The sequence below is a fragment of the Budorcas taxicolor genome, chromosome 19, assembly GCF_023091745.1.
Source record: "Budorcas taxicolor isolate Tak-1 chromosome 19, Takin1.1, whole genome shotgun sequence".
Lineage (NCBI taxonomy): Eukaryota > Metazoa > Chordata > Mammalia > Artiodactyla > Bovidae > Budorcas > Budorcas taxicolor.
The window spans coordinates 23786415-23811087 of NC_068928.1; the positions used below are offsets into that span (position 1 = coordinate 23786415).

Sequence of the window (24673 nt, forward strand, 5' to 3'; positions counted from 1 at the left end):
AAACAGATTTGGAGGACTGCACTTCCCAATTTCAAAACTTACCACAAAGCAATAAAGGTAGACCTATAGATCAATGGGATAGAATTGAGATTCCAGAAATAAACTCATGTGTCTGTGGTCAACTGATTTTCAACAAAGATGTCAAGATCAGCGGGGAAAAGATGTTTTCAATAAATAGTTCTGGGCCGTTCTGGGCCACCAGGATAGCCATGTGCCGAAGAGGTGAACTCTTACCTTGCACTGTATGCAAAATTTAACTCAAAATTAATGAATGACACAGATATAAGAGCTAACATTATGAAAGGCTCAGAAAAAACATAGGCAAATCTTCAAACCTTAGATTTGGCAAAGAGTTCTTAGATATAACACCAAAACCAACAGAAGAAAAAATAAATTCAATTTAACCAAAATTAAAAATGTTTGTTTTCCCAATGACAGTATCAAAAAAGTACAAATAATTCCGCAGTGGTAGACAATATTTGTAAATTATATATCTGATAAGGTATTTACATGTAGAATATATAAAGAACTCTAATAACCGAATAATGAAAAGAAAATGACCCAATTAAAAGCAGGCAAAGATTCTGAGGGCATTTCTCCAAGAAAGATATACAAATGGCCAATAGGCACACAGCAAGATGCTGAACATCATTAGTCATCAGGGAAATGCACATGAAGGCCACCACTTCACACCCTCTAGGAACAATTCAGGTAATAAAAAGTTCAGAAAATAACAAGCCTTTGCAAGGAGGTAAAGAAATCAGAACACTTCTATACTGCCAATGGGAATGAAAAATGGTGCAGCCATTTTGGAAACAGTCTAGCAATTCCTCAAAAGGCTAATCACAGAGTTACCAAATGACTCAGCAGTTCCACTCTAGGTATCTCCCAAGAGAAATGAAAACATAGGTCCACATACAAACTTGTACATGAGTGTTTATAGTAGCATTATAAGTTCAAACGATAAGGAAACTGTCTGCAATGCGGGAGACCATGGTTCCATCCCTGGGTCAGGAAGATCCCTGGAGGTCATGGCAACCCACTCCAGTATTCTTGCCTGGAGAATCCCATGGACAGAGGAGCCTGGTGGGGTACAGTCCATGGGGTCGCAAAGAGTCGGATATGACTGAGCGACTAATACACACATAATGCTCCAAAGGTGGAAATAATCTATCTGTCTGTTTCCTGGGCATGGATAAACAAAATGTGGCACATCTATGCAATAGAACATTATTCAGCCATAGGAAGGAATGGAGTACTAGCACATGCTGCAACATGGGTGGAGCACTAGTACATGCCGCAACATGGATGAGTACTAGTACATGCCGCAACATGGGTGAACCTTGAAAGCATGAAAGAAGCCGGTCACCAAAGACCACATATCACATTATTCCATTCATATGGAAGGCCAGAATAGGGAAATCTGTAGAGACAGGAAGTAAGTTAGTGATTGCTTACACATGAGAGAAAGGGGATGGGTAAGACGCAGACAGCTGAAGAATACAGGGTTTCTTTTGGAGGTGATGGAAACATTCTAAATTTTTTTCTTCTTATTTTATTAAAAATTTTTTATTAGAGTGATTATATGATTTACAGTGTTGTGTTAATTTCAAGTGCACAGCAAAGTGAATCAGTTATACATATACATACATATATATATCCACTCTCTTTTAGATTCTTTTTTCACCTTTTTCCTCAGCCTCCTATTGTCTTCATAAAAGGGAGTCATGGGATTGAAGTTGTAGTCAGTGCCTTTTTGCTCTGAGCTTGGGGCAGTTCCTGACATATTTTAGGGGTGTCTTTCTTCCTGTCCCACTGACTGCTTCATCCCCAGTCCTTGCTGTTCCTCACTTACTGATTTTTCAGGACTGCATTAAAGAGAATCACCACCCATTTTCTTCCTGGCAAAAACTTTGCACTAAATTTGCTGGGTCTTTTGACACCTTACAGCTTGTCCCTCAATCCAAGCCCATTGCTCCACCTCATACAATGATTCCTCTTAAGTTCTTGATTTATGATGTCACCTGTTCTCCAGAGTGGTTTTCAATTTTTAAATTACTTTTTAAATTTGTTTATTTTGAAGTGGGATATTTGCAAAGGAGGGAAGTGAATATCATTTCTATTTTTCTCTATTACATTGTTTCATTAGAAAAAAAAGCTTTGATATGGGAACTGTCTTCACAAGAATAGCATTAAGGAGAAAAATATAATGAAAAATTATGTCATATTTTATTTCATAAAAGTAAAAGACCTCCTTCACCAAAACACCATAATATAACAACAAAATGCTGTTGTCAGAAAGGGAAAATTCTTGCCATGAATGTGATATGCAGAGGCTTTAAATGCTAAAAAGAGAAAGATCTAGTTAAGTCAGTAATACAATTACCACACCCTTCCCCCACTGGAACAGACAGGAACATGCAGTTCATAAAAGAAGAAATTCCAAGTCATTAAACACATCAACAAACATTACTTATAAAAAGATGGGATGAACAGGCAGTTTTATATCTGATGAAAGGAAATAATTAAGAACAATGTTCTAGAAGGAAACTTGGCATTCCATATCATAGGCTCTTAAATAGGGTATCCCTTTGAGCAGTCCTAGTAGTGGTAAAGAACCCACTTGCCAATGCAGGAGATACCAGAGATGTGGGTTCTATCCCTGCGTTGGGAAGAGCCCCTGGAGTAGGAAATGACAACCCGCTCCAGTATTCTTGCCTGGAAAATTCCATGGACAGAGGAGCCTGGCGGGCTGCAATCCATGGAGTTGTGGAGTCAGACATGGCTATGCATGCACTGACACACAGTTTTACGGATTTATCTTGAAATATAATCAGATGGAAACATAGATATGTATGTGTAAGGTGTTTATTAGGACTTCGCTCTGAGAATGAAATCGTTTTCAGCAAGCCTTCAGTGATTCTGATTGTACAGTTTGGGAAACACTGACCTGAGTCTGTTTAAGAGTCAGCAGGTTCTCAACGCTTATGTGGTCAAATGGTCATACAGACACAAACTTCAGTACAGTGTGGCTGGATGGAGAATGGAGAATACAGGGAGAGTGTGAAAAAGGGCTCTACCCATGACGCTGTTCTCTCTTGCTCCCCAACTGTATGATCTTGAAGTGGGCATGCAACCTCCCTGAGCCTTCTCATTGAGCCAGTGAAGACTTCTTTGCCATTTTGAGAACTATATTCACCAGGGCATGTGATGACACTTTGAAACCTCTATGTGTGCATGTGTGTTAGTCACTCAGTCATGTCCAACTCCTTGCGATCCCATGAACTGTAGCCATTCCCTTCTCCAAGGGATCCTCCCAATTGTTCAGACCCAGGGATTGAATCTGGGCTTTCTGCATTGCAGGCAGATTCTTTACCGTCTGAGCCACCAGGAAAACTCTTGCAACCTATGCATGCGTGCTAAGTCACTTCAGTTGTGTCCAACTCTTTGTGACCCTGTGAACTGTAGTCTGCCAGGGCCTTCTGTTCATGCGATTCTCCAGGCAAGAATACCTGATTGGGTTGCCATGTCCTCCTCTAGGGGATCTTCCCAACCCAGGGATGGAACCCCCGTCTCTTACATCTCCTGCATTAAGTTACACGTTGGAGGGATGATCATTTTTCTTTGACAGGTACACACCACTTTATTTTTTAATTTATGAGTCTTCATTGCTCTATGTGGACTTTCTCTAGTTGGGCTACTTGCCAGTTGGACTCTGGGCTACTTGTGTGTGGACTCTGGGCTTCAGTAGTTGTGGTGCACAGCCTCGGTAGTTGCAGCTTGAGGATTCTAGAGCACAGGCTCAGTAGTTGCAGTCTACCGGCCTAGCTGCCTCTTGGCATGTAGAATCTTCATGGACCAGGGATCGAACCCGTGTCCCCTGCTTTGGCAGGCGGATCCTTAACCACTGGACCACCAGGGAGGCCCTGGAGGGATGATTACATCGCCTTTAAATATGAAGTGGTTAGATTATATGAACACTTTCAAGTATGTGAGTATGTGTGAGAGAGAACGTGGAGAAGAGAGATACAGTAAGAAAGGGAGAAAAGAGAGAGCGTAAGCCAGAAATGACCAGGTCTTACCCATGGCTCTCTGCTGGTTTCAGAGTTCCCTGGTGCTGCCACCTACACTTTCATCTTATGTAGGATGCAGTTTCAGTCAGGATGGATATAAAGGACCTAAGACATTGCTTTCTGAATAGGACTTGATGACTCTTCCTTTTGCCTAAAGGTGGGAAGCAGGGCAGTTGTTGTCTGGATAATCAGCCCATGCAAATGAGGAGAAAACAGGTAAGCAGTTCATGCCTTGATGAGGATGGGGAACCCAAGAACTGATGGTTGGATCCTTAGTTTATAAGTGAAGGGGCTGAACTGAGACCACATCAGACTGATTTATCAGCTTTGGTGAGGCCTTGGGGAGGTAGTCCCAAGATAGTTTGTTGAGATGAACCTGGATAATTGCTTCAATGTTAATATCTATAAGCAGAGATCTTGGGAAATGAATCTTATTTATAAAGAGTAAACCAATTCCACCTTGGGCAGAAATCTTAAAAGTTTTCTAGGATTGGATTAAGCCAGGAATAAAGAAGTCTTCACATAGAGTGCAGCCTGGCTTTGAATCATCAGAGGTTCAGAAAGTCTCAAGGACTATATTTGGATTAAGATGATCCCAGATTGCTAGTGACTCCCAAGTATTGCATCAAAGAAATTTTAAAAAGTTGTATTTGGAGGAAAATGACATCACCTTAGACCTCAAATATTTCTCTTCATCACGTTTTCAATCATAACATCAAGCACAAAACCAAAGATAAGCAGACACACAAAGAAATAAGATTTCTAAAGCAAAAACTAACAGCTGAAAGGCATACAGAGGCTCCTCTGTCCATGGAATTCTCCAGACAGGAATACTGGAGTGGGTAGCCATTCCCTTTTCCAAGGAATCTTTCTGACTCAAGGACTGAATCTGGGTCTGCAGCATTGCAGGTGGATTCTTTACCATCTGAGTCACCAGGGAAACCCACAGAGACTCTAGATAATATAGTAGTCAGACACAGAATGAGAAGCAATGATGTTTATGATGTTTTAGCATATAGAACCAAGAATGGAAAATTAGGCAGGACTTTTTACAGAGTGGACCAACATGAATAACCAGCAGTCAGATCACACACACATTACCAGCTCTGCAGGAATCCTGTCATGTCCTCTGCTGGTCGCTGTTCCTACAGGGGCAATCACTTCCTTGACTCCTAAAAGGGTGAGTTCGTTTTACCCGTTTTTGCACCTATTTAAATGAGTGCACCATGTTTACTTTCTTGTCTATCTCTTTCACTCAGCATTATGTATGTGAGGTTCATCCACTCTGCGGTATGTGGTTGTAGACTTTTCATTTTCATTGCTGTATAGAGTTCTATTGTGTGAATAAAGCCATTAAAAAATCTATTCTACCATTGATAGGGATTTGTGGTTTCCAGTTTTGGCTGTTGTGAATAGGGAAGGTGCATATTCCTCTTGGGCATCCCTATGGAGGAGTGGGATTTGTGGATGATACTGTAGGTGTTTGTTTAGAAGATAGAGCTAAACAGGTTTCCATCACACTTGTAATGATTACCCTCCTAGGAGCAATGGATTCCTCCTGTTCCACATTAAAAATTTTTATTTATTAATTAATTTTTAAATTGGAATACAATTGCTTTACAATGTTGTGTTAGTTTCTGCTGGAGAGCAGAGTGACTCAGCTATATGTATACATATCTGTGTAGCTGCCGAGTTGTGTCCGACTCTTTGCAACCCCGTGGACTGTATAACCTGCCAGGCTTCCCTATCTATGGGATTCTCCAGGCAAGAATACTGGAGTGGGTTGCCATTTCCTCCTCCAGTGTATACGTATAGCCCTTCTTTTTTGGATTTAGTTCCCCTTTAGGAACTTTCAGTCTCGCTGTCCTCATCCCAATCTCTGGAAAAGGGTGAGGGGCTGGAGGTTGAATCAATAACCACTGGCTGGTGATTTAATGAGTCATGCCTATGTAATAAAGTCTGTATAAATACTGCAAAGGACAGGGTTCAGCCAGCTTCCGGGTTGGCGACACATGGAGGTTTAGGTAGAGTGCTGCACCCAGAGATGGTATAGAAGCTCCATGCCCCTTCCCACATACCTTGCCCTGTGAGCCTCTTCCATCTGACTGTTTCTGAATTGTGACTTTTTATAATAAATTGGTAGTCTGGTAAGTGAAATGTTTTCTCTGAGTTCTGTAAGCATCTCTAGCAAATTAATTGAGCCCAAAGTAGGGGTCTTAGGAACCTCCTGTCTATAGCTGGTCAGAAGCACAGGTGACAACCTGGACTTGAGATTGTCATCTGAAGTGGTGGGATGGGCGTGGAGAGGTGAGCCCTTAACCTGTGGAATCTGATGACATCTCTGGGTGGATACTGTTTTAATTGAGGAACTGTAGGACCCCTATCTGGTGTCAGAGAATTGCTTAGTGGTATGGACAGAACACACACACATTAGAATTGGCATCCGAATCATAGAACCTAAACAGAGATTGGATCTCACAATGACCTCCTCCCTTTCTGCTCCCTCCACCACCACTCCTGTTTGTGAGCATGTGTCGAAATGTTTGAGAGTTTTGTTTTGAGGTAATGAAGAAGAAATGGAAGGTGAAGAGCTGCAGAAATAAGGGGCAGGATGGGCTTCCTGAGGACAAAGTCTGATTTCTCTCAGAAGAAAAAAAAATGCAGGAAAAAAGCAAGTGATGTAGTATGGCTTTGGAGTCCAAGGATAAAAATCAGCCCAGAGCAAAACACAGAAATCTCTTTCTATTTCTGCCTGAATACCAGGGGCTGTGTCCAGAGGGACTGTGGGTCAGAACTGAAGCAGTGGGAGCTGTGTCTGTCAGAGAGAACATCAGGAAGGGGGCGGCCCCACTCAGGGTACCTACAGTGCATGTATTGTCAGATGTATTCTATAAATGGCTTGAAGGCAGCAGGCTCCTTAAGAAAGTTCAGAGTTCAGAAGAACATGAGTGAATGCATGTTAGTGAACACGTGAGATCCACTAAGCCATAACTGGGTGTATCTGGATAAGGCTGGGACTGCAATCCTAGGTTAGCGCAAGTTGAAGGATTTGATCCTGCAAACTTCTACTATTGTTGTGTGTGTGTGTGTGTGTGTGTGTGTGTGTGTGTGTGTGTTAGTCACTCAGTTATGTCTGACTCTTTGCAACCTCATGGCCTGTAGCCCACCAGACTCCTCTGTCCCTGGAAATTTTCAGGCAAGAATACTGGAGTAGGTTACCATTTTCAACGTCAGGGGAATCTTCCCAGGGATTGAACCTGCATTTTTTGTTAGTGGTACTTTATTTATTGTCAAAGCTGGTCAGGTTTGGTGGACATTGGGTTGTACTTTGTCTATTTTTTCATCATAGACATATGAGATTAAATTATATTGAGCTAAATCCACATAGGACATGGTGGACATGGTGAAGGAAATTCCTACTCTCCACTGTAATGCCCTTGAGGATAATGCAAGTTTATCCTCAAGTCAACCTCTGAAAGACTTTCCTAAGAAGAATCTTCCCAGAGCTCCGTGTATGTCCTTGTTCCTCAGGCTGTAGATGAAAGGGTTCATCATGGGGGTCACCACAGCATACATCACTGTGGCTACTGAGTCCTTCATGGAGTAGGTGTCGAGAGGTTTCAGATATACCATACAAAGGGTCCCATAGAAGAGGGAAACCACAGCCAAATGGGAGGCACAGGTGGAGAAGGCTTTGTACTTGCTAGAGGCTGAGGGTATTTGGAGGATGGCTCTGACAATCCAGACATAGGACATGACCATGAACCCAAAGGGGGTGAGGAAGATAAAGGATCCTGTGGCAATCAGCACTGTGTGATTGATCTGGGTGTTGGAACATGCGAGTCTCAATAAGACATACATCTCACAAAAGATATAGTGAATCTTCCGGGACCCACAGAAGGTCACGTTGGTCATGAGGAGGGTGTGAATGAGGCCGTACAGGACAGAGAGTGCCCAGCACAGGGCAAGGAGTGAAATACAGAGCCTGGGGCTCATGGCCGTGGTGTAGTGGAGCGGGCGGCAGATGGCCACATAGCGGTCGTACGCCATCGTGGCCAGGATGAGGTTGTCCAGAGCCACCAAGAAGACCAGGAAGTAGAGCTGGGTCAGACACCCTGCATATGAGATGGCTTTGTTCTGGGACTGAAGGTTCACCAGCATCTTGGGGATTGTGTTGGTGACGAAGAAGAGGTCAGTGAAGGAGAGGTTGGCCAGGAAGAAGTACATGGGAGTGTGCAGGCGGGAGTCAGAGCCAATGGCCAGGATGATGAGCGCATTTCCCACCACTGTGACCAGGTACATGGACAGAAACATCCCAAACAGGACCCTCTGGTGCTCAGGACTCTCCGACAGCCCAAGGAGCAGGAACTCAGAGACTGTACTATGGTTCCTTCCATCCATTTCCCCAACTTACTGCAACACAACACAGATGTTTACTATATGCCCTCAATTGAATAAAAGCATTAAAATAAGCAAAATCAACTGTTTTCCTAACATGAACAGTATCTTAAACTAAATTTTATACATTTTTTTGGGTATCAGAGACAATGTAACAAACACAAAAACAAGACATGGAAAATCTTCATGCAATTTAGTCATTCTGGCAAGTTCTAGCCTGGCATACTCAATATAATAGGAATAATGCCTACATCTTATTTTAAACCATATCTTGTTACAACTCTCTTGATGTCCTTAAAGATCAGTATGTTATGATATTCTGTAGATTAAATGATATTTAAAACAATTGTCTTCAGTAAAAAAAGAAAACTGATGTTACACAATTGGAAAAAGGTAAAAATATTAGAAAGGAAATGTAAAAATTACCATTATTTGCTGATAAGATGACATATTCAGGAAATCTAAAGTGATCCACTGAAATGCTATTAGAAATAAAAAGAGATTTTGAAACACTTGAAATTAAGTCTGGGCTCTGACACTTTCTAACTCTGAAATGTCAGGCAAGTTACCTGGCTCTTTAAGATCCCATTTCTTCATGTGAAAAGTGGGTTAAGGTGAGAATAAAATGGATAAAGTTCTTAACATAGATAGCTGGCCTGCAGTGAATGCTCAAGAAATATTCCTTATTATTGTTGTACAATAACAATACTCATGAATAAAAAAGATTAAAATATAATGTGAAATAATCCCATCTGCATCAACAACTGAAAAATACCTGTGTGTTCAAATGTTAACAAGAATCAGGGCTTCCTTAGTGACTCCGTGGTAAAGAATCCGCCTACCAATGCAGGAGACACAGGTTTGATCCCTGACCTGGGAAGATCTCACACGTCACTGAGCAGCTCAGCCCGTGCACCGCAACTAGAGCCAGCACTCGAGTCTGAGAACCGCAACTACTGAAGCCCGCACAGCTGGAGCCGGTGCTCCGCAGCAAGAGAAGCCCCCGCAATGAGAAGTCTGCACACTGCAGCTAGAGTAGCCCCCACTCACCTCAACTCGAGGAAAGCCTGTGTAGCAACGAAGACCCTTCACTGCCTCCCCAAATGTTAGCAAGGATCAGTCAAGTTCTTTAAATCCTCCAAAGAAGCGTATGATAAAAATTCAATAAATGGGTAAGCATATTAAGATTCCAAAGATACATATTCTACTGAATTAATGTCAATTTTAACTCATTTGAAGTCAAAATTCTAACAGGTTTTTTGAGAAAGAAAATTCTCATCTAACTTTAATCTAAAAATAAGTGTGAGAATAAGGAAAATGCTGGAAAAGAGAATAATAAGGAGATTCTTCTTCTGCCAAATATGAAAGATTCTGAAATAGTGTGATACTGGTGGAATAAACAGGTTGATAGAATTGGACAGAAACTCAAATGCAGGCCAAATAACATGGAGGGTTTAGTTGATTATTATGGGAGCACTTTTACCAGGAGATACGTTTTGTATTAGTTAGTAAATGGCATTGAGACAACTGTCTACTTAGGGGGAAATGTGAGAGCAATGGACTTCCCAGGTGGCACAGTGGTAAAGAATCTGCCTGTCAGTGCAGCAGATGCAAGTAATGTGGGTTTGATCCCTGGATTGGGAAGGTACCCTGGAGAAGGATATGGCAACCACTCCAGTATTCTGGGAAATGGACAGTGGAGCCTGGTGGGCTACACTACAGTTCATGGGATTGCAAAAGGGTCGATCACAACTGAGTGAGCATACACACATGGGATCAATGTTTTGCTTCTTACCGAATCCTTTCAGGCATACAAATAGGATGAAAATAGCATAATGTGTGTTTTTTCCTTTTGAAAACTTAATATGCAAGAAATAAAAATTTTTAAAATTGAAAAAATGAGAGTATGTAAATAAGATACATTGAATTATACTTTATGCCAATAGATAACTGTTTATATTTGATTATTTTTATTATTTGAGATGTGAAGGGTGAAAAAATGTCAGTCTATGAAATGTTGAGAGCATTGCAGAAAGAGAGTTCTATGTGCAAAGGACCCAAGCTGTACTTTTGTTGTATTTAAGGAATTAAATATAGTTTGGGCTGGCTGGAGAGCAGAGTGGTGAGATATGGGGCTGTACAGGTGAGCAGGGAGTCAGGTCATTCAGAGCCTTATTACAAGTTTAAAAAGTTATTCTAAGTGCAGTGAGGATCACTAAAATGTTTAAGCACAGGAGGATGTATATATTTGGTGACTATTTTGGTTTGTGGGATCTTAGTTCCCTGACTAAGGATTGAACCCGTGCCCATGCCCCCTGCATTGGGAGTGGGGACTCTTAACTGATGGCCCACCAGGGAAGTCCCTCACAACTATTCTTTTATTTGTGTTTTGGTAACATTATTTTAATAATTATCTATGTATTTTCATTTCTGATCAAATGATTTTTCAGTGCCTGTTACATTAATAGCTCTCATACTGTTGAAACACTTCCAATCCTGGTATAAAATACTGAAATTGATTTCCAGTTGTTTAATTTAGACTGTTGTAGCCACATTTATAAATGAGGTTTATCTGTTATTCTGTTATTTTTTTATATGCCATCCTTGTCTGATTTGGGTTTTTTTAGATATGATTTGTTTGCGTTATCCTCCACCTTGAACTTATATTCACTTATTGTCTATTTCTGTTATCTGGAATTTGTTGAAATTTCTTCAATAATTTCAGATGTAAATTTTAAAAGAAGTCCCATGGAATTCATTTTCCCTAAATAGTTTCTAATACATTGCAGTCTATTGATTATAAACAAAAAATTCCAGTGTGAATGAGTCAAGCAATACAGAAAAATTTAAATCAAAAGAAAGTAAACATCATCCCAAATTCTGCCATGCAACTACTGTTAATATTTTTAGTGAGCATACTTTTTTTCTAGTCATCTTTATTCAGTCAACAATGAGATGAAGAGCTTTCTCCAATTCAAAATTTAATTCATTACCTATTTTTCCTCCTTAAATAAACTATATTTCTACCTGCATAATTTTTTCCTTATTCTTAAAGTTAAAATTAACCAACTCTGTTTAGGAACTATGTTGTATTCCACTATGGGAAGATAGATAACAACTATTCATATTTTGCTATTTTTAAAATTTGAAACGTGAAGGATGTTTCTCCTTCGTTGATTTATCTGACTTGTAATGTCTCTTCCAATTAAAAAATTATGTCTCACCTCATTTAATGAGAACCTACTTTCATTTTATTTTTTTCTGCTGCACTTCTTGGAATTTATCCTACATATTGGGTAATAATTAGCATTTCATTTTGAGATTTTTTAAAATTTATTTTTTAATCGGAGGGAAATTACAATGTTGTGATGGTTTCTGCCATACAGCAATGCAAATCAACTGTAATTATACACGTCACCTCCCTCTTGAGCCTCCCTCCCCTCCCCCACCCCACCCCTCTAGATCATCACAGAGCCCCTGGCTGGGCTTTCTGTGTTATATAGTAACTTCTCACCAGCTATCTATAAAATGGTATTGATGAACCTATTTTCAGGGAAGGAAAGGAGATGCAGATCCAGAGAATGAACTTGCAGACACAGTGGGGGAAGGACAGAAAGTGGGCAAATGAAAAAATGAGACAAATGGAGAAAGTAGCACAGACATACATATACTGTCATTTTGAGATGTTGAGTCAGACGTTTATGTCTAAACCCCAAGCAACACGGACAACCTTTTTTTTTTTTAAAAGAAGGAAACCACTATCCTATTTTCTCAGATAATGTGTTCTGACTATCTATCTATCTGTCTCTTCTGTTTAGTCTGCACAACAATACTATTTGTTTTTACTACCCCATTTCGTGGATGAGGCGACTGAGACTTAGAAGGTTAATGAATTTCCCAAATTCCTTCTACTAGTCAGTGACAGAGTTGGGATTTGAGTCCCATTCTGTGTCTCTGGAGTCCACACCCTAGCCACTCTACCACACATTAAACAAGAGTAAAGATGCCTACCTCAGACTTTCCTGGTGGTCCAGTGGTTAGGAATCTGCCTGCCAATGCAGGGGACACAGGTTCGATCCCTAATCCAGGAAGATTCCACATGCCGGGGAGCTACTAAGCCCGTGTGCCACAGCTACTGAGCCAGCACTCTGGAGCCCTTGAGGCACAGCTGCTGAGCTCACATACTGCAACTGCCGAAGCCTGTGTGCCTATAGCCTGTGCTCTGCAACGAGAGCCCCAGCGATGACAAGCCTGCGCACGGCATCTAGAGGGTACCCCCTGCCTGCCTCGACTAGAGAAAGCCCACGCGCAGCAACGAACGTGTAGAACAGCCCAAACAAAAAATGCCTGCCTCACTGTGCGTTTAGAAAAGATCTGAAATGGTAGATGTTGAAACATTCCGCCATCCTTAAAGCCCTGTGTAAGTGGATGGAGAGATGATGTTATTGGGGAGGTGGCGCTCTAAAGGAGTCCTATTCTTTACCATTTCTCAATGTTTCTGAGTAACACCTCCCATCCCCGCCCCGGCTCAGTAGGAAACCCTATTCTCAGAACCAAGAAGAACCAGTGGCCCCAGTCTTGACTCCATCTTGGACGTGACTTTTCTCCCCACTCACCTAGGTGCAGCCTCAGCTCACCTTGTCTGTAGGAAATGACCCAGAATGTCAAGGTGGAGACTCATGTGCAGCTGTCCTCTTGGTGCTATCTACATGGAGGAGAGAAGAGTAAAGAAGGTATTATTGTGGCCTTCACGTGCAAAGGGTTGTGGATTGTTCAGTTCAGGAGCTAAAAATATAAAAGAGACAGAAAGGTCAGGTTACATTCCAGAAGACTTAAGTGCTGTGCCTACAAAGGGGTTGGCAGAGGGAAAGTAATTCACAGAAGGCTTTTGAACAGGCTGCATGATAGAGTGAGCTCAGTGATCATTTCAGAGGTGATTCAAACATTTGGTGGAGGTTCATTTCTCTTTTACCATCAAGATTCCAAATTATAGAGTAGTCATGTGGTGGTCCTTTGGTGTTTGAGTAAAGTGGGAGTAATCCTTAGGACATTCTCTAGAGACTTTTTGCATGTACAGCTTCCCACATCTGCTGTTTGATACTCATGTCATTCACCCATGGTTCTAAACTGTGAATAAGCTTATTTATCTTTCACAGTATGTAAGTGAGGCTTCGAGTTGAAGAGGATGCTTGTCTATCAGAAAACAGAGTTTTAGTGAGAAGGTGGGGGACTGATGGGCTCATCCCAAGACCCCCCAAATTGACCTGAGAATGAAAGGTCCACCATGGTGACTTCTCGGTGACCCCAACCCTAAGCACATCTGGCCACCACCTGTTTCTGCCATGAAGACAGAGGTCTTCCACCTCCTTAAACCTCATCAGAAACTATTTCCTTTCACAACCTGTTGCTTGGATTCAGGATCCTCTGGGGCATCTGCCTGATAGGAGAGAGGGAAGAAGGCAAGAATGAGGCCTGGGAAAACTCAGAGGACCCGAGGAATCGCTACCTCTGCTTCAGCCCTCAACATGGGAGTCTCCTACAGTTCAGTGTCAATTAGAGTCACCTGTGATGCTTTAAAACTAAATAAAAGCCCATTTCCTGGCTCCCTTCCTTGAAATACTGGCTCTTATTCTGCTAACAAAGTCCTTTTTGAAATCACCTGACGGTTCTGATTGTACACTTTGGGAAACCCTGTTCTTTTTGTAAGAGCCAGTGGATTTGGAGCATGTGTGTGGTCAGCTGACTTTAGAGACACAAACTCCTCTGCAGTGTGACCAGGTGGAGAGGGGAGATAGTTTGAGGTATTACGGAAGAGGGCTCCAAACTCAAAGCGGTCATTCTGTCCCTCCAGTGCTGCTTTTCAGCAGAAGTATCCCAAGGAGGGCATGAAACCTCCTTGAGCTCTTCATCTCACTTGTAAAGCCTTCTTATACATTTCAGAATCATGTGCCACAGGGCTAGTGATAGCACTTTGAAAACTAGAGCACTAGCAAGATAGGAGGGATTGTTCATTACCTTAAATACTAAGGAGTTAGATGATAATGAAGATTTTCAAAATATGTGAGTATATTTGTGAAAGAGACAGAGTAAATGGAGAAAAGAAGATAAGAAAGGGATGAGAGAGGCAGGGGATATGAATATTTCTGAAATGTGCAGACCTTTCCCACTGTTCTGTGTTGGTCACAGGGCTGCCTAGTTCTGCCGCTTCCACTTTCCTGCTAGGCGGATGAAAATTCAGTTAGGATGTGGAGGACACTAAGGCACTGTTTCTGAACTTGGTGATTCACTCCATGCGCTGAAGTTAGGAAGGATGGAATCGGTGCCTGGAACTTCAGTGCCTGCACAAAAGGAGAAAGAGACTGTGGTTGCTCTGAAGAGCTTGGGGAATCTCAGAGCTGACCCTTGGATACCGGGTTCATGAAGAGAGGAGCTGAACTGGAGCCACATCAGATCTATTTATCAGTTTTGGAGACGGCTTGGGGAGGCAATCCCAAGACAGCTTGTTGAGATGAACCTGGATAATTGCTTCCAAAGTTAGTATCCATAAGCAAAGGTCTTGATGGGTCTTGTTTACAAGAAGTAAATCAACTTCACACCGGGCACTATTGGTGCCCTAGGTGTAAGAATAAGCCATAATTGAAGAAAACAACACACATATGCTCTAGCCTGGGTTAGAGTCAGCAGAGGTCCACAGAATCTCAAGCACTAAATTTGGGTTGGGATGATTCCAGATTGCTGGTGACTCCAAGTACTAAGGAAAAACAATTGAAAAAAAAATCTGGAGGAAAATAATACCATCTTAGACTTCAAGTGCTTTCCTTTCAATACCCAGTATCTGGCACAAACCCAAAGATAAACAAACACACCAGGGAATAAGATTGTTAAAGCAGGAACCAACAGCTGAAAGCCTACAGGGAGTCTCTGTGTGTGTGTGTGTGTGCTCAGTTGCTTCAGTCATGCCTGACTCTTTGTGACCCTATGGCCTGTAGCCTGCCAGGCTCCTCTGTCTATGGGATTTTCCCAACAGAAATAATGGATTGGTTTTCATGCCCTCCTCCAGAAGATCTTCCTGACCCAGTGGTTGAACCTGTGTCTCCTGCATTGCAGGCAGATTCTTTATCTACTGAGTCATTGAGGACTTTACATAGCATAATAATCAGACATGGACTGAAAACCCAATGATGCTTAGGATGTTTTTGGATATAGAACCAAAGGTGAAAATTTTGGCATGGCTTTTTTATGAACTGAAAAAACATAAGTAACCAGCAGTCAGATCAAAAACTTTACTAGCCCTGTAGGAATCCTGTCGTGTCTCTGCTAGTTGCTGTTCCTGCAGCGGCAGTCAGTCTCTTGCTATTAAATTAATAGGATTAATTTAATTTATGCTGTTAAATTAGTTAATTTAATATAATATTAATAAATAATATTCATTTATTAATATTATTATATTGTTAATATTTATTATTATAAATAATAATAATTATATAATAATAATAAATATATTAGCTATATAAATACTCATTTCAGTTTAGTTCAGTCGCTCAGTTGTGTCTGACTCTTTGTGACCCTATGAACTGCAGCACACCAGGCCTCCCTGTCCATCACCATCCCCCGGAGTTCACTCAAACTCACGTCCATCGAGTTGGTGATGCCATCCAGCCATCTCATCCTCTGTCGTCCCCTTCTGCTCCTGCCCTCAATCCTTCCCAGCATCAGAGTCTTTTCCAATGAGTCAACTCTTTGCGTGAGGTGGCCAAAGTACTGGAGTTTCAGCTTTAGCATCATTCCTTCCAAAGAACACCCAGGGCTGATCTCCTTTAGAATGGACTGGTTGGATCTCCTTGCAGTCCAAGGGACTCTCAAGAGTCTTCTCCAACACCACAGGTCAAAAGCATCAATTCTTCGGCACTCAGCTTTCTCCATAGTCCAACTCTCACATCCATACATGACCACTGGAAAAACCATAGCCTTGACTAGACAGACCTTTGTTGGCAAAGTAATGTCTCTGCTTTTGAATATACTATCTAGGTTGGTCATAACTTTTCTTCCAAGGAGTAAGTGTCTTTTACTTTCATGGCTGCAGTCACCATCTGCAGTGATTTTGGAGCCCCCCAAAATGAAGTCTGACACTGTTTCCACTGTTTCCCCATCTATTTCCCATGAAGTGATGGGACCAGATGCCATGATCTTCGTTTTCTGAATGTTGAGCTTTAAGCCAACTTTTTCACTCTTCTCTTTCACTTTCATCAAGAGGCTTTTTAGTTCCTCTTCACTGTCGGCCATAAAGGGAGTCATCTGCATATCTGAGGTTATTGATGTTTCTCCTGGCAATCTTGATTCCAGCTTGTGCTTCTTCCAGCCCAGCGTTTCTCACGATGTACTCTGCATAGAAGTTAAATAAGCAGGGTGACAATATACAGCCTTGACATACTCCTTTTCCTATTTGGAACCAGTCTGTTGTTCCATGTCCAGTTCTAACTGTTGCTTCCTGACCTGCATATAGGTTTCTCAAGAGGCAGGTCAGGTGGTCTTGTATTCCCATCTCTTGCAGAATTTTCCACAGTTTATTGTGATCCACACAGTCAAAGGCTTTGGCATAGTCAATAAAGCAGAAATAGATGTTTTTCTGAAACTCTCTTGCTTTTTTGATGATCCAGCGGATGTTGGCAATTTGATCTCTGGTTCCTCTGCCTTTTTTAAAACCAACTTGAACATCAGGGAGTTCACGGTTCACGTATTGCTAAAGGGTGACTTGGAGAATTTTGAGTATGACTACTAGTATGTGAGATAAGTGCAATTGTGCAGTAGTTTGAGCATTCTTTGGCATTGCCTTTCTTTGGAATTGGAATGAAAACTGACCTTTTCCAGTCCTGTGGCCACTGCTGAGTTTTCCAAATTTGCTGGCATATTGAATGCAGCACTTTCACAGCATCATCTTTCAGGATTTGAAATAGCTCAATTCCATCATCTCCACTAGCTTTGTTCGTAGTGATGCTTTCTAAGGCCCACTTGACTAAATATTAGTTGTTAATAATTAATAATTAATTTACAGCATACATTAATTTTACCCATTTTTGGACCTATGTGAACGGAAGTGCACCTTTTGTTCTCTTTCTTGTCTCCCTCTTTCAGTCAGTGTTATGTGTGGAATTTCATCCACATTGCTGTGTGCAGTGGTAGATTGTCCATTTTCATTGCTGTGTAGATTTCTATTGTGTGACTAAGCCATTAACAACATCCATTCTACCAATGATGAACAGTTTTTGGCTGTTATGAATCCTGAAGCTCCCTGTTCTTCCTGGGCATCTCTACAGAAGAGTGGGATTTCTGGATTATAGGGCAGGTGCTTGTTTAGTTTAGAAGACAGAACTAAGCAGATGCCAGTCATACTTACCCTCCTTGTAACAATGGAATCCTCTTGTTCCACATTCTTGACATGGTTTGGTATTTTTCCCATCCTTTTCCTATGAGTTTTTTGTTAAGTGTATATTAGTATCACATTGTGGTTTTCATTTCTATTTCCCTGCTGACTAACAAAGTTAAGCACCCTTGCATATGGTTATTCTCCAGAGCTGTATCCTCTTTGTACATTATCTTGTGCCCATTTTTCTATTGGGTTATCTATCTCTTTCATTTGATTTGTAGGAGATCTTTATATGTTCTGGTTACAAGTCCTTTGTCAGATGTATGTAGTCTTCAACTTCGTAGTTGAGTTTCATTCAATTAATGGTGGGTATTTAGAAATATGAGAGAGAAAGAGGAAAGTGAAAAAGCTGGTTTGAAATACATCATTAAAAAAACTAAGATCATGGCATCAGGTCCCATCACTTTATGGCAAATAGAAGGGGAAAATGTGAAAGTATTGAGATATTTTTTTCTTTGCCTCCAAAATCACTGTGGATATGACTGTAGTCATGAATTAAAAGATGCTTACTTCTTGGAAGGAAAGCTATGATGAACCTGGGCAGCATATTAAAAATCAGAGGCATCACTTTGTTGACAGAGGTCTATATAGTCAAAGCTATGGTTTTCCCAGTAGTCATGTACGGATGTGAGAGTTGGACTGTAAAGAAGGCTGAGCACTGAAGAACTGATGCTTTTGAAATGTGCTGGAGAAGACTCTTGAGAGTCCTTTGGACTGCAAGGAGATCAAACCACTCAATCCTAAAGGAAATAAACTCTTAATATTTATTGGAAGGACTGATGCTGAAGCTCTAATACTTTGGTTACCTGATGCAAAGAGTCGACTGATTGGAAAAGACCCCGATCCTGGGAAAGACTGGAGACAAAAGGAGAAGGAGCTGATAGAGGATAAGATGGTTAGAGAGCATCACCGACTCAGTGGCCATGAAAACTCGGGGAGATAGTGGAGGTCAGAGAAGCCTGGTGTACTGCAGTCCATGGGGTCGCAAAGAGTCAGACATGACCTAGGGACTGAATAACAACAACAAATTGGAAAACAGTCCAATTTAGCAATATTTATTTTGTAATTAGTGTCTAAGGATATTTGCTATATCTTCGTCAATGTTCTCCTATATTTTTGTCTAAAGGAGGAAGGCAGATACTTCAGGAGTGAAAATAATATAGAACCTAGAGAAGAAAGAGCTCTTTTGAGCTATGGTAGCCAGAGGAGTGGGCTTCCTAGGTGGCACTAGTGCTAAAGAACCCGCTTGCCAATATAGGAGGGGTAAGAGAGGCGGGTTCGATCCCTGGGTTGGAAAGACCCCTTGGAGAAGGAAATGGCAACCCACTCCAGTATTCTTGCCTGGAGAATCCCATGGACAGAGGCCTGGTGGGCTACGGTCCATAGGGTCACAAAGAGTTGGATGCAACTGAAGCGACTTAGCACAGCCAGAGAAGTATTCCTGTGGGATTAAGGCATGAGCTTGCATCCTCTGTTGCCTGATCCCCTACCCAAAGATGACTAGTAATTAAGAAATATCTGCCTTAGACCTCCGAGGGGATTTGTCCCAGAGAAGCAATAAAATTTACTTTGTTATTAATGAGTTTTTCCAAGTCCTAGTATCCGTTGGGATCCAATGTCCCTCAGGCCCAGGAAGACAGAATGACAAAAGGGATGTTGTAGAATCAGGTGATGACTGCAGAGTCTATCTCCATATGTCTGTAATGAATAAAAGAATGAATACCCCCAGGTCAAAGCCCTGAAGTCATCCTCAGACATACTTGGTAAGTTAGGCTGGAGAGTCCATGCCTTTGCTCAGTTACTCAGTCTTGTCTGACTCTTTTGCAACTCCATGGACTTGTAGACCACCAGGCTCCTCTGTCCATGGGATTTTCGAGGCAAGAATACTAGAGTGGGTTGCCATTTCTTCCTCCAGGCCTTAGGGATTTTGCAGCCTGAGTATCCAGACTACTGAGATTCTATGATATGATTCTATGGGGTTTTTCTTCAGGCTGTCTAAAAAACCCCTGCTCAACATTCTAGAAATATTATGGAAGGTAGAAACATCCACTGACAGCCTTTCCAAATCACAGCTCCCTTATCTAAATCATTTGTGTTGATTTCCAAATACTGTACTGTAGACTGTCTGGAATTTCTCTCCCCAGGTTAGAAAACCCATCTCAAGCTATCTTATTATGTGGCTTAACATTAATGTACCCAAGCAAGGCTTTGTACCTTGTCAGTCTACGTTCTGATTAGCGTCTACCTTATTTAACCTCTTGGTCAATATAGTAATTGTAAGTATTTCATAATAGAGTCCTCTATATTTTGCAAGAGATTTTCAAAAGAGATTTCAAGTTTACAGAAGCTTTGAAAGATGGGCAGGAACAAGTCAGCATTATCATCTTAAAACTGAAGAAGGTAATATGTAGAGAAGTGTAAGGAATAGGTAACTGAGAGTGGGTTTCTTCAAGGGCAGCATTTTTAGATGATATCTGACAGATTTGGACTCCGTAATCAGGCATTTTATACAATAGATGGATCCCACCTAGTTCCCAGGAGTTGCTGAGGACATCTTTCTTCTAAGTGTGAAACATACATTTGCCTGGTTTAAACCCTATGTTCTTGGTGCGTATCCTGCAGTGAGGGTACTATTCTGTATCTCTTTGGGGTTAGAAGTTTCCCTCATTCTGAAGTGCTCCTCCTGTTTTTTTCTTTTTTTTGGGGGGGTCAAATCCTGATTCACACTGTGGGGAAATGTATCAGGAGTAGACCAGGCACTGGGTCCAAGAGATTGTAAGTTATTTTTATTATTATTTGCTTTTTCATGACATTTGTCTCAGCTGTAAAGAATCTGCCTGCAACGCAAGACTCGCAAGTTCAGTCCCTGGGTTGAGAAGATCCCTTGGAGGAGGGCATGGAAACCCACTCCAGTATTCTTGCCTGGAGAATTCCATGGACAGAGGAGCCTGGCAGGTTATAGTCCATAGGGTTGCAAAGAGTCAGACACAACTGAAGCAACTTAGCATGGATGCACGCATGACCTCTAAACTTCAACATGAATCTCACATCAATATTGACATTGTGTGGGCTGAATTGTAAGGAAAAAATGACAGCCTTGCTTGGGTACATTAGTGTTAAGCCACATAATAAGATAGCTTGAGATGGGTTTTCTAACCTGGGGAGAGAAATTCCAGACAGTCTACAGTACAGTATTTGGAAATCAACACAAATGATTTAGATAAGGGAGCTGTGATTTGGAAAGGCTGTCAGTGGATGTTTCTACCTTCCATATTTTTGGTGTCGAAACAATTCAGTGATCTCTTGGATGGCCTGAAAATTTTCTTTTTGTACTTCTCACTGTCCTAGAAGTTAAGGTTCATCAGTGAACAAAGTAGAACTTTAAAAAATCTTTAACATCTAGCAAAGAGCAAATAATCCATGTTTAATGATCTGGAAGATGAGTTCCTAGGAGAAGGAATGGAGTGGGATGGGGATAGCACACATTCAGGTAATGAAAGCATGATGTGCTATGATGCGTGACAGTAGTCTGCCTTTGAGAAAATGAGAGATACCTGGTCTACTTGGAGTAGAGAGAGGGTTGGCCATGAGCTCATTGCTCTGATGAAATAAGGGTCTTGTGGACCATGTCAACCCTGATAAAATAAGGTCTTTGTGTTAGTGGAAAGGGGAAACTCTTCAGTTAGAATAGTGACATGGAAACATTTGAGTTATAAAAAGAATGATTCTGGGTAATGTCAATGCATTGTAGGGAAGTGAAAGTAGAGAGAGTCCAAATTTGTTGACATTGTTTAGGTGAGAATAGTAACTGAGCTAAATGGTGGCTGTAGGATGTCAAGAAGGGCATATATGAGAGATGTTCAGAAAGTGAGACTGGAAACATATAGTAAATGAACAAGGAGAGATGAGGAGAGGGAGGAGTCAAGGACGGCTCTCAGGTCTGGCTTGTATATCTAGTAGGTGGTATTGTCAATCAATCAGGTAGAGAACATTGGGAGTGAAGCAAATATGGGACTGAAGAAACAACAAGCCTAATATCGGGAAGATTTGTCTTGGAGTGAAGGTGAAACATGCAAATAAGATGGTCATCAGGGGGTTGAACACCCAGGTCTGTAGCTCAGAAGAATGGTGTGGGCTGAATAAGAGTAGAAGGACAATATGCTGAGGATCACCAATATTCAAAGAATGACTTGGCATGAAGACTTCTCTAATGACTGTGTGATGAAGGCATTGTTATGGAGGCCAGAATAGAACAGGAACATGAGGTATCACCATGGCCAAGAGATGAGAGAGTCCTACAAAGGAAAAAGTGATCATTAGTACTAAATGGGATATGTTATTGAATTTAGAGACATGAATGTTATTGCAGACTTTGAAGGGGGAGTTTCAGTAGCATCACCTTCTGCCTGTGCCTAAATTCTCACTCATCCACCATTTGGCAATAAGCCACATGCTATATGCATTATTTATTTTTTATATTTGGATTTAAGGTCTGTGATTTTTTATAAATAATAGAGTTATCAAATGACAAAGAGGAACCAAACCATCATCTCAGAGTTCCTCCTTCTGGGCCTGCCTATCCAGCCAGAGCATCAAAACCTGTTTTACACTCTGTTCCTGGCCATGTATGTTACCACCGTCCTGAGGAACCTCCTCATAATGTTCCTGATTCGACTGGACCCCCACCTCCACACACCCATGTATTTGTTTCTCAGCAACCTGTCTTTCTCTGACCTCTGCTTCTCTGCCACAATGCCCAAGATGTTGCAGAATATGAAGAGCCAAGTCCCGTCCATCCCCTACGTAGGCTGTCTGGCCCAGATGTATTTTGACTTGTTTTTTGGAGTTCTTGAAAGCTTCCTGCTGTGGCCATGGCCTATGACTGCTACGTGGCCATCTGCTTCCCCCTGCACTACACCACCATCATGAGCCCCACGCTGTGTCTCTCCCTGCTGGCGCTGTCCTGGGTGCTGACCACTGCCCATGCCATGTTGCACACCCTGCTCACGGCCAGGCTGTCCTTCTGTGCTGACAATGTGATTCCTCACTTTTTCTGTGACACTTCTACTTTGTTGAAGGTGTCCTGCTCTGATACTCGAGTCAACGGGTTGCTGATACTTTTCATGGGAGGACTCATTCTTGTGATCCCATTTCTATTCATCGTCATGTCCTATGCACGAATTGTCTCCTCCATCCTCAAAGTTCCTTCTGCCAGGGGTATCCACAAGGCCTTCTCCACCTGTGGCTCCCCCCTCTCCATGGTGTCTCTCTTCTATGGGACAATCATTGGTCTCTACTTGTGCCCATCAACTAATAATTCTGCTGTTAAGGAGACTGTGATGGCCGTGATGTACACTGTGGTGACCCCCATGCTGAACCCCTTTATATACAGCCTGAGGAACAGAGACATGAAAAGAGCCCTGGGAAGAGTCTTTTGGAAAAAGAAAATATCTTTCTCTCTAAAATGGTAACAATTTGGATTTTTACACTATTAATTCAGTGGTTATAGTAATGTTGCCAGTGGAGTATTACTCTAAATCGGTGGTTTTCTTTTTTTCAGTTTTAAAGCCATTAACCTTTTTATTCAAGCAAAACCCCACGATAAAGGCTATTATGAAAATATGATGACCATGAAGCTGTGTTTGAAGTGGAACTGAGGTCAGGAAACCATCTGCTCTGCATCTTTATTTTCCTCTTCCCAGGTGGAATTCATGTTTGCAAATAAGATTTATATATATTTTTTGTACAGAGTGTCTACTATCCATGTCAATTCAGGAATTAGCTTTTCAAGCATCACTGGAATCATTGCTTTCTTCCTACTCAAAAATCATTAATGATGCTCACAAATGAAGACAGAATGAAATGTATGCTTTCTGGCTCACAGAAGCACAGAGACTCCTGGAGTTCTCTATTTCTGATACACCTTTCCTTTTTTCACCATGATTAAAAGCATTTGTTACTACCTTATCTCCATGCATATACTTACAGCATTTTATTCTTTAATTTTACTTTTTGGGCCCAGATCAGAGCAACCTTCCTTTAAGAGAGATAATAAATAGAAAGCCCTTACGGAGTGTTTTTGTATGTGTCAGGCACTTTTCCCATCTATTAATCTGCCACCTCTATGATGTTGCTCCTATTATTTTCCTCTTTACGGACAAGGTGATAGAAACATTAGTTTGCTGTCCAACATCACGTAAGAGAGTGGTGTAGTTAAGATCTGAACTCAGGTAGTTTGGCTTCACAGCTCTAGATCTGCATGACCATACAGTACTGCATCTTCAGACTATAGACTCTCACTCCTTTCTATTATAATGGTGGAATCTGTCCAGTTCCAATCACTTGTCAATCATGTCAATTTTTCATGTCCTCTTCATATTTCTTATTGAGGCATTGAATTGCTTTTTTCGTCATACACAATCAGAAATTATAGAACAGAAGATGTAAACTGTATTCCTGGGGAGCCAAGCAAGAAATATGATGAGTGTAAAGTGTATCAGGCTTAAGAAAACTCAACTGCAGGGATATGGTCAAAGATATTTTATTTTATGAATACATGGAGTATATATACCTCTACCATAACTCAAAAATCTATTCTACTAGAGATCATGTAACTTTGATATTGAATCAATTCTAATTGAACATAGAAATATTTAATCATGAAATATATTATTGTATCTTGTTACTCCTTTGATTTAGAAACAAAATCTGGCAGTTTTCTTTCTGACTAGTGTGACATCTTTTGTTTTCTCTTGAATTACCTAGTAGAAAATTCAGA

The 24673-nt window shown here is 41.3% G+C and overlaps 1 protein-coding gene and 1 pseudogene across 1 annotated transcript; one reads left to right on the plus strand and one right to left on the minus strand.

Moving 5' to 3' along the window:
* Positions 1-7538: 7538 nt before the first annotated feature.
* LOC128065169 (olfactory receptor 1D2) lies at positions 7539-8517 on the minus strand. The gene has a single exon (XM_052658305.1). The coding sequence runs from the start codon at positions 8472-8474 to the stop codon at positions 7539-7541; it is 936 nt and encodes a 311-aa protein (XP_052514265.1). The 5' UTR covers positions 8475-8517.
* A 13902-nt stretch (positions 8518-22419) lies between these two features.
* Positions 22420-23552, plus strand: LOC128064877 (olfactory receptor 1468-like; annotated as a pseudogene).
* The last annotated feature ends 1121 nt before the right edge of the window (positions 23553-24673 follow it).

Excerpts from the sequence above, each read along its gene's own strand:
- LOC128065169 (XM_052658305.1), bottom strand. The coding sequence starts at position 8,474 with ATGGATGGAAGGAACCATAGTACAGTCTCTGAGTTCCTGCTCCTTGGG.